The 10701-nt window shown below is 38.4% G+C and overlaps 1 protein-coding gene across 3 annotated transcripts in view; it reads right to left on the reverse strand.

The window, feature by feature from the left end:
* LAMB3 (laminin subunit beta 3) overlaps positions 1-9842 on the reverse strand; it is a 64831-nt gene extending 54989 nt beyond the window's left edge. The window contains exons 1-4 of one of the 3 annotated variants that reach the window (XM_074270164.1): positions 9713-9838; positions 8715-8840; positions 6855-6918; positions 5807-5958 (exon numbers count right to left, since the gene is read on the reverse strand). In XM_074270164.1, the coding sequence (XP_074126265.1) occupies positions 5807-5958; positions 6855-6879 (177 nt within the window). In that variant the 5' untranslated portion in view covers positions 6880-6918; positions 8715-8840; positions 9713-9838. Of the gene's footprint in view, positions 1-5806; positions 5959-6854; positions 6919-8714; positions 8841-9708 lie in introns of all 3 variants that reach the window. The other 2 variants (XM_074270167.1, XM_074270165.1) reach the window with 2 other exon arrangements.
* Positions 9843-10701: the final 859 nt, after the last annotated feature.

Consider the following 10701-nt stretch of genomic DNA (forward strand, 5'->3'; position numbering starts at 1 on the left):
GGTCTTTACAGGGTTAAGGAGGAATATTCACAAGGGGATGTTTCTATTTCCAAAATTGGCCCCATTTCAAAGTCAGTCTTAGATAACATTCCATTATAGGGGGAGCAGGGAGGAAAGGGAGGGAAAGGGAATAAAGTATCTACTAAGTATCTATATAGTATCTATTATGTTCCGAAGACTGTACTAAAGACTTTTTACATATATAGTTATCCTTTCCCTATCACAGTTTTGATATATCACAAATAGGTATAGGAAATTAAATGGGAATTTTTTTTGGTAGTTTTATGGAAACTGTAGATGATACACAAAGGCCAGCATGCTACACAGAAAAAGTTTAGAAATTCAGAAATGCACAAACTATATGTATAGTGTTGTATAATACCAACACAAAGGTTATACAATAAAGTGCTGTAAATATCCCATTAAAAAAAGAAAGAAAAGAAAAAGTTCAGATTTTTCTGGTACAAAGAGAAGATCCCCCAAAATTTTATGTGGACCTTTCAGGTCATGAAAGTACTGTGTCCCTAATTCCTTCCATATGGAAAAGATAACTATATTATTTCATTTGTTTCCCACAATAGCCCTTGGAGATAGGTCCTAGGGGAGGAAGCTGAAAGGGAGGGAGAGAAGAAAGAAAAAAAAAAAAAAAAAAAAAAAAAAAAAAAAAAAGCAGTTAAAGGATAATTTAAAAGATTTCCTAACTGTGTGACCCTGGAAAAGTCACTTTACCTCAATTGCCTCAGGAAAAAAAAAAGAGGGAATGAAGAAAAGGAAGGAAATTAGAATTATTCAATCTTTGGTTCATGAAAACACTAAGTTTTATAGTTGGAAGACATCACAGAGATCATCGGGAGGTTCTTCAATTTTTTTGTTATACTCTCTTTTGGGAACACAATGAAGTCTTTGAACTCTTTCTGAAAATCATGTTTTAAATGCACGAAATAAAATACAAAGGATTACCAAAAAATTTTAGTAAAATTTAGTTATTAATATTTTTTTAAAAGTTCATGGACCCAGGTTTAAGAAGCCTTAAGCTGGACCAACACCTTCATTTTATATAAGAGGAAGCCAAGACCCAAAAAGGTCAATGAGTAGAATGAGTAATGAAAGAAATGAAATGAGTAGCAAATCAGTAGAAAAGCTAGGAATCAAGAATGCATCTTGAGAAAGAATCAAATGTGGAAATTGTTTTTTAAAATTGTACATGTAAAACCTATATCAGAATTGCTTGCTGTCCTGAGGAGGGAAGAGGGAAGGGAAGGAGAAAAAAATTTGGAGCTCAAAATTCTACAGAGATGAATGTTAAGAATCATCTTTATGTATAATTGGAAAAATAAAACATTGTTGAAAAAATTATAGGAAATCAAATTCCCAAGAGGTCTGAGATCAAATTATCTGACATCTCCCTCCTCATTTTGTTAATAAGAAAACTGAATCACAGAGAGAGGACCATGGAGCTAATAAATCAGCAACATTTGGATCCAAGTCTAGGTCTTCTGATTCTAACTCCAGAATACTCTTTCCCCTACATACCACATGCCTTCTATTCCCTCATGTTCATTGTGGCAAATAAAATCAATGTCTCTCACACAAGGAGAGAGTTGAGATTTAGTCACGCCTCTAGTTATAAAAGATCTACAGTTTTCTCTTGCAAATACTAAGTCTGGCTCTCAAGGGAACAATTTGGAGGCAATGTAGGCAAAGGGCAATTTCCCTGGCCGATTATCAGAGGCAGAGGGCAGTCTGGGTGTGAAGAAAAAGACCTCAGGAAGAGAAAGATCCATCCATGGAGAAGAAAAGATGAGGGAAAAGGGAAGAACAACAAGAATGCATCACAGGCTTGCAGGATCTTTGACCTCCTCCCATTTCCTCACCCCTTCCTTCTGGCTTTCCAAATGGGGCATCGAAAATAAGGATGGAAAAAAGATAATGACCTCCTCATCTGTGATTCTCAAGTGGCAGGGAGATAGCTGGAGAGGCTGTTGTCTGGGCAAAGGTATGGGAAGGAGAAGCAGCTGATCTGCTTTGCCTAGAAAGCCACGTCCACAGAATGAATTCCTTGGTTCTTATGAAGTAATCTACTTCCTAAAGAAAAATTTTGCTTGATGCTTGTTACATCCTGGAGGCTCGTCCCCTTACCCAACTCTATCCTTCTCCCAGCCAAATGGGAGTCTCTAAAATTGCTACTCAGAAGGCAGAGGGTGGTCTCTGCAAATAAAAATAACTAGGGAGTTCCCAAGGGCCATGAGAAGCAATTGGATATGTGGCATCTACACACTTGGTCTTAGGGATGGAAAAGAGTGCAATATGAAAAGTGTGAAGAATATAGGATGTAGTCAAATGGTCCAGGTTTGCAATCTTGTTTGTTAATCATGTTTTCTATGTCTCTGTACGTTTCTCCTCTGTAAAATGAGCAAGTTGGGCAGGATGAACTTCCAAATCTCTTTCCGTTCAAAATCTATTATCTCCTGTATCACAGAAATTCGTAGACCATCTAAGTGCTCATTGTGATACTCTCTTTTGCGAACACAATGAAGTCTTTGGACCCTTTCTAAAAATCATGTTTTTAAATACACAAAATAAAATACAAAGAATTACCAAAAATTTAGTAAAATTTAGTTATTAATATTTTTTTAAAAACCAAGTTCATGGACTTTTTGTCTGACCTTTCACCAGGACAAAATCAATTGATTTGGGCTCCTCCTCCTGCTTCTCTCCCTATATTAAAGTTGCATGGATGTGATCAACGATAGGTATAGAGAGAAAGTGGTCACTGAATGTCTCCAACTTAGTGAATTATAATATATAATATAAATAACCTAGAATCATTTGCACTTAAGAGAAGATAATGAGAGAAGACTAAAACTATAACCAAAATCATTGTGCGTCCCTTATAAGAAAAAATATAAAAGTACAAATACCAAAAAGCATTCTCCAAGAAGCCTTCCTTCTGCTTTCAGAAATCCCTGTCTTCCTTCAAAACAAAGCTGCTTCTACCTCCTATAAGACCCCTTATCTAGTGCCCCAGCTATTGCTATTGCCTATCTTTTGAAATTACTTTATATTTATATAAGTATATGGGAAGATTTAGAATTGAAAGGATTGTATGAGGTGATCTGGCTCAAAGAAACTGAGGCACCGAAAGACTAAGGGAAAAAATCTGAATAGAAGTAAGTACAAGGGATAATGTTGTAAAAAATTACCCATGCATATGTACTGTCAAAAAATGTAATAATTATAAAATAAAATAAAAATTAAAAAAAAAAAAAAAAAAGGATAGAATGCAGGAGAATCATTATTTGAACCCAGGGCCTCTGATTCCAAATTCAGCACTTTTTCCCCCGGGGGAAAAACTTAAAATGGAAATTGCTTCAGGGCAAAAACAGTTTCTTTCTAACCTCAGAGCCTAATCTCTGACTGTGACCTATTCCTTTGTAGGAAGTCTCTGGTTCAGTGAGTAGATGGAGTATTGAACCTGGAATCAGAAAAACGTGAATTCAACTCCAGATTCAGATCCTTATTAGTCAAGTGATCCTGAGCTAGTCACTTAGTTTCCTCATTTGTATTTTTGTTTTTTTAAAGGCATGAAGAACTGTGATCAAATGTGGTCTCAGACATTTACTTATATAGCTGTATGATGCCAGTCATTTAATTTTTGTCTGCCTCAGTTTCCTCAACTCTAAAATGAAGATAATAATAGGACCTACTTAGCAAGTGAAATAATATTTATAAAAATGCTTAGTGCTATATTGGGTGCATAGTGAGTGCTATAGAAATGCTAGTTATTATTATTATGAATAATGTTCTTGTTAAATGTTTATTGAATTAAATTATTATACCTTATTTTCCAATTCATCAACAAAAGCCCCACCTCTTTTCCTCCTCTTAATCTAAAATCATTATAATGCCTTATTTCTACTGAGAGATCTGCTTGCTCATCTTGAAAGGCAGGATGTGCAGAAGAAAAGAGCATTAGATTTAGAGTAAGAAAAATTAGTTCAAATCCTGGCTTGGATGATTACTGGGCTCATTATAACCATGACAGTCTCAGTTTCTTCATCTGAAAAGTGAAGATAAACATACTTATCTTACCTATCCATTCCTATTATAAAGAAAGTATTTTGCCAACCTTAAAGGTATTACAGAAATATGAGTTATTGTTTGTCCCTCCTATTAGATGATTGATTAGATCAGGGATTTTAAAAAAATTATATCACAATGTTATTAAGATTAAGATGAAGATTTTGTTTTGTTCTGTTTAGCCCCATCTCCTCCAGAATAAGCTAGTTGACTTCCCACAAAGGGAAAACTCTTATTTCATGGCCTCAGGTTGAACCACCAACCTCCTGCCAGCAATTTTCATAAGAGATCATGGGTAACTACACTACTTATCACTACTGTTTGGAACACAATTCAAAATAGACATCCTGCAAATGGTAGTTCCATAGTGTCATCTGTGCTTGTGAAGGAGAACACATTAGAGAGCCAACAGTGTAATGTAAAGGTCACTGGATTAAGAGTTCAGGAGTCTAGACAAAGATCTCGTTCCTGACACCACCTGTCGCTGAAACTCCCTAGTTCTCAATTGCCCTATCTGTGAAATGGGAGAGATTATATGATCTATATGTTGCCTTCCAGATCTAAATCTATAATCCTATGACTAAATTTCTTCACGGCAGGAACGATGAATGAACACATATCTGTTGTATGTTCCGAGAATTCAAGAAAGATTTCTCCTAGCCCAAAGTTACAGAGCAGCAGAGGACAGATAGTCTTCTTTTCACCAATTTCACCAAAGCAATCCTTATCTGTAAAGATTGTAAGCACCCAGAGGACAAGAACTTTCATGTCTGCAGAATATTAGTTTTATATATTGTTACAGAGCCACCTACTAGTGGCTTCTGGGGATCTAATTCTGGCCAGCTTCTGCTCTTCATGTGAGAGGATGATAATGATACAAACAGACTGAGGGGCAGTTGCATTCTCTGACCTCCTTCTTCTTCCCTCTTGCCTCCAATTTATTTCATTCCCAATTCACAAGCAACATCTGTGTCAGTAAAGGCTGATTTGCAATTTCTTCAAGTGTGTTATAATTCACAGCTGTGGGGGCTTTCCGGATAATTGACCCAAACCTTCACACTTAGGCATAGTCCTTAACTATATATATATAAACCTCAATAATTAAATTGGCAAATTATCATGTGATACAAAATAATATTGTATAATATAATAAAATTATATCAATTGTATGTTACATATTAATATATTATATACTATTGTCTTATGTTATATGATATATATTGTATAATTATAATTTATATTAAAATATATATTTATGATATGATAATAAAAGACTGGAACCTGTGATTTCTGATATAAAAAAGTCCCAGATAAGTTAATTCCTTCTACCAAAGAATGTCAGCACATTCAATGTAATGTAAAGTCTTAGAGAATAGTTGAGAAATTAAGTAACTTTCCCAGGGTCATGTGCCAGAGGTGGGACTTGAACCCACTTCTTCTGGGCTCCAGGGGTAGATCTCTATTGACTATGCCATGCTGCCTCTGGATAGTATATATCATCCATATGATATCAAATGATTTTTTTGGGGGGGGAGTAATTAGGGTTAAGTGGCTTGCCCAAAGTTGAACAGTTAGTAAATGTCTGAGGATGGATTTGAACTCAGGTCCTCCTGAGCAGTGCTCTATTCACTTTCCCTTCTAGCTCCCCCCATATCATTTCATATTTTAATAGAATGGCATATTCTCCCCTGTCCATATTCCCTAAAAATGTATGTGTATGACCTACCTCGCCATATGGGGTACAGTAAGTCTCAGGCTTTGTCATTCCACAGGTAGAGGAGGCTTTAAGGAACCGTGTCCTTCCAACCAACAGGTCCCCCACAGGAGGGTAGCAGGCCCCCCGAGAACAAGCCTGCTGGGCGTGGAGTCCTGGCAGTGCTGAAATCACAGAAGTTTTAAAAAGGAAGTTAGGAGAGTGCTCAGGCGAAGCCCCATCGGACTCTGAAATATCCTTCAGTGTTCTACATGCAGGTCAGGGCAACTGTGAGCTCTTTCTACCTTGCTTGAAACAGAATAATGACTTCAGTCCAGTTGACTTCCAACAGAATGTCAATTTCATATACTGTCAATTGTCAATCATCTGAGCAAATGGAGCCAAGCAGATCAATCGATAACCAGAAACCACAAATAAGCTAAAAATCTCCCCTTGCCTTTGGAAAAACCTCGGGCACACACACTGAATCACACAAACTCAATCAATAACTGTCTATTTCCAGATCTAATTCTCATCTAGCATTAGTCTCTACCAGCAGGGTAGAATCTTTTGGATAATCCATTCTCAGGAAATTGGATTGAGATATATAGTTTGTTCTCATTTGAAACAATAACCACTAGCAATAACTACTATCTACTCACTACACCAAAGTAGATAACAGTTAACTGTATAATTAACTATAAATAACAGTTTCAGCCTGCTATTAAAAATCAAAATAATGCAAAGAATCTAGAAAGAAATGCCCTTAGAGCGGAGTGGTAAAGAATATATCCTCCTGTGTACTGGGAAAACCAAAAATTTCCAACAAGCCAAAACAAAATGACACTTGGGAGCCACTAAAGGGAAGTAGAGATTTATGATTTTCCTTGAAGGACAAGGAAATTGGTACAAATGTATTCATAAGAGAGGTCATTCATAAATAGATTCTCAACCCAAACAGCCCCAGAACTGATATCCACACCGTGGTCCTTATTGGCCATCAGCTCTCCTCAGTCACCTTATCCATCCCCCAAGAACAGTGCACATATAGCCCAAGAGGAAGGGAAGAAACAGTACTTACCCATCAATATAAGGAGTGGCCACATCTTCCACTAATGGAGAGATCTTCAGGGGATGCAAATCGCCTGGGATAGAATAAGGTAGTGTGAGTCAAGATAGGAAATCCTCAGGATGGACCAGACCCTTCCTCCTAGCTTTCAGACTCAATTCTCCTCAGATTCTATAAGCCACAATGCTCCTGAGTGATACAGAACTCTAATCTGGACCCCCTAAACAAGTGTGCTTTTTAGCTAGTACCTGAAAGGTAGCATTAGCAAATAGTCTTTGGGTACCCTGAATTCAATATATGACCAGGGAGAAGGTGTTATTCTCTCTGGATATAAATTTCCCCACTTAAAAGAAATAATCCCCCCTCCACAGGGATTGGGTACAGTTTGTTCCCTTGTTTGAAATAATAATCAAAATAACTCTATGAAATAAGTGTATAATAACCAACTAAATTAACAAGATCAAGGTAGGCTTTACCCAAATAAATGGCTTTACCAAATAAATGTCCCTCATCCCTGCATGACCCTGTCATGAGTCATCTGAACTTGCTGCTAGGATGGGACCAGGCCAGGAAGGGGGTTCCAGACCTAATCTAGAACTAAAATCTTATGATCTCCTCCCTACCTCTGTCTTCAGTGTTTTGAGCTCTATTTAAAAATAAAAATAAAATAAGAATAAGGAGAAAAAAAAACATCTGTGGGGAATTCCAAGGGTTGTTATCATTCTGATGAAAGGAAAATGAAAGCTCTTTGAAGGGGCCTCTAAGAAATCCAACTCCTCTGTCTTTTCTTTGTTTATGACTACTAACTCCTCAGGCCCAGTTTGAGAACAACAACAAGATGGGCAAAAGTAAAATGTTTGTGGCAGCCCTTTTTGTAGTGGCTAGAAACTGGAAAATGAACGGATGCCCATCAATGGGAGAATGGTTGGGTAAATTATGGTATATGAATGTTATGAAATATTATTATTCTGTAAGAAATAACCAGCAGGATGAATACAGAGAAGCTTGGAGAGACTTACATCAACTGATGCTAAGTGAAACAAGCAGAACTAGATCATTATACACTTCAACAACAATACTGTATGAGGATGTATTCTGATGGAAGTGGACATCTTCAACATAGAGAAGAGCTAATTCAGTTCCAATTGATCAATGATGGACAGAATCAGCTACACCCAGAGAAGGAACACTGGGAAATGAGTGTAAACTGTTTGCATTTTTGTTTTTCTTCCCAGGTTACTTTTACCTTCTGAATCCAATTCTTTCTGTGCAACAAGAAATTCGGTTCTGCACATATATATTGTATCTAGGACACTATAACATATTTAACATGTATGGGACTGCCTGCCATCTAGGGGAGGGGGTGGAGGGAAGGAGGGGGAAATTAGGAACAGAAGTGAGTGCAAGGGATAATGTAAAAAATTATCCATGCATATGTACTATCAAAAAAAAAGTTATAATTATAAAATTAATTTTAAAAAATAAAAAAGATGGGCAAAAGTCATAAAATCACACAAATAAAAGAGAGCTTAAAGCTCCTCTCATATAACATGTAATGTGCTTTAGAAATATTAAATCATAAAGCATAGTTGTTATAACTATTATTGTTATTTTCAGATAAGGAAACTGAGGCACACAGGAAAAATGAAGCAGTTATTGTTAGAGGAGCTAATAGATAATCCTTCTCATTCCTATTATGTGTGGTCACTGGGGGCTGGCAGGTTTTTAAATAGGAGTGAAGATATCTTATGTGCTCTCCATTGTTCAATTGGAAGCATCTTAAAATGTCTGGTTATGGGTTTACATAAGGAGAGGTGTGGAGAATGAGGTGAGGAAAAGACATGTAAGGAAGAGAGTGATAAGGATTCTTACCTTGAGGTAGAGAACTGAATGCTTGAATAGGAGTAACAATCCTGCTCCTTGCCTAGTGGAAATAGCAATCTTGCCCCTTATTATCTGTGTGTCCTTGAACAAGCCCTTTCCCCTGAATTTCTTCCTCTGTAAAATGAGACTTGGGATTACCATGAGGTCCCTTTTAGTGCTAACATTTATAAATCACCCAGATATCACTCAGTATTCATCAATGCTAGGGAAGGCCGGCCCTAGAGTTTATAAGAGTTATAGATGGAAGCTTAGAAATCAGCTAGTTCACTTTACAGCTGAATAAACCAGAGAGAATCATTTAATTCTAAATCTGGTACTTCTGTCCTTACGATGGGCTTATCCCTGAGGAGAGATCCCTTTTGGGGAAGGAGGTGGGATGTCCTTTGATGTCATCTGTCCTGGCATCTTTTAGCTTATCTCATAGCATTGAAAGTACTGTTTATTCCAGTTCCCTCACCCACCCATTATGCCAGTGAAAGAATCACGATTAAGTCAAGTGATTTGCCGGGCTAGGGTGCACAGCTCAGATCAGAATGCTCAATATTTGCCAGTCTCTTGTTCTTTCTATATCAGCCTAATCTGGAAGAAGGGCAAAAAAAAGGAGGAAAAATGATTGAGAATCTTCCCCAGACCAGAGCAAGCATTTTGAGAGTCAATGAGAGAAGCTCCAGGTCTCCCCAGTTGAGGGTCTCCTAGCTCCCCCCATCTCTGACTGATACCACATCTCAAAATAGAGTCTGGGTCAGTTCAAGCTCTTAGTACTAAGGATCTTCTCAGGTATGAAAAGAAACTTTCAAAATGTTGGGGCCACAGACATTTTATCTTACAGTTTGGAGGTGAGTCTCATCCGGAGTTCATTTAGGCAAAAGCCCATTAGGAAGGAGAGGCCTCTGGAGTCAGACCAGGTCGGCAGAGGGGGAAGAGGAAGAGGAGGAACAGAAGGAGCTTTCTTCCCCAAGCCTGGAAGAGGAGTGCAGCTCACCTACCTCATTCGGTGGGCCTCTGGCTCTTCTGGCCTTCTCAGTGGAGCTCGGGCCAGCCCTGCTCTCAGGGGATCTCTCCTGGCTCCAGGTATTTAAACATCAGCCTGGGTGGAACCCCACTTCAGGGAGTGTCTCAGGAATCTGTCCGCTGGCACGCCCATCTGCCGTCAGTCACCCGAACCCCTGCCGGGACGGGACCAGGCAAGCGGAGTGGGTTCCAGAGGCCTTCCAACAAGCCCAGAGGTGCTCACTTCCCTGTCCGGGTAACCCCCTCCCTCAAGGGCCAGGAAAGGCTGCAAAGCCAGGGAACCACCCATTTCAGCACTAATTTTGGTGGATAAAGGGGAAATGTCTATCTTTACCAGGGTTACCCAGGGCAGGTATGTCCACTCAGCTTTGGACCAAGCTCAACAAATAGCCAGACTATAGATGCAAAGATTGAGGCCTTGACAAGTTCATGATTCAGAACTGCTCGCCAGGCTGAAAAGGAGACATGGCCTAAAGCAAAAACTTCATAGTACTGCCCTGTCCAATTCTATTTTATTTTCATTTTGTATCATTTTATTTTATTGGATTAGCAAAGACCTATTTTCTCTCTCTCTCCCATTTATCCTATGCTAAACATTTATTTCTTAAAAATAATAATTTTTTATTTTTAATTAAATTAAAATTTTTATTTGAAAGATGTTTGGATGTTAAAAAAGAAAAAAATTAAACTCTTGTAATACACGTGCATAGCCAGCTCCCCATACACAGGAGCCACACAGTCCCTGAGGATCTGAGAGATTTGAGGGGAATTTAAGGGGTCAGCAAGCGTGACACAGTGGGGAAGAACAGAAAACTAGCAAGAGTTAAGAAAAATAAACAGAATGAATCTAAAAGCTTCCCCTCAGGCTGTCTCTGGGAGGTTGGCTGGGAGCCCACAGGCAGGTAACTCTCTGGCTGAGTCACTCCCCCAGCTCCAGGGAGGGACGGCAGGCCCCACCTTCTCC

The sequence above is a fragment of the Sminthopsis crassicaudata genome, chromosome 5, assembly GCF_048593235.1.
Source record: "Sminthopsis crassicaudata isolate SCR6 chromosome 5, ASM4859323v1, whole genome shotgun sequence".
Lineage (NCBI taxonomy): Eukaryota > Metazoa > Chordata > Mammalia > Dasyuromorphia > Dasyuridae > Sminthopsis > Sminthopsis crassicaudata.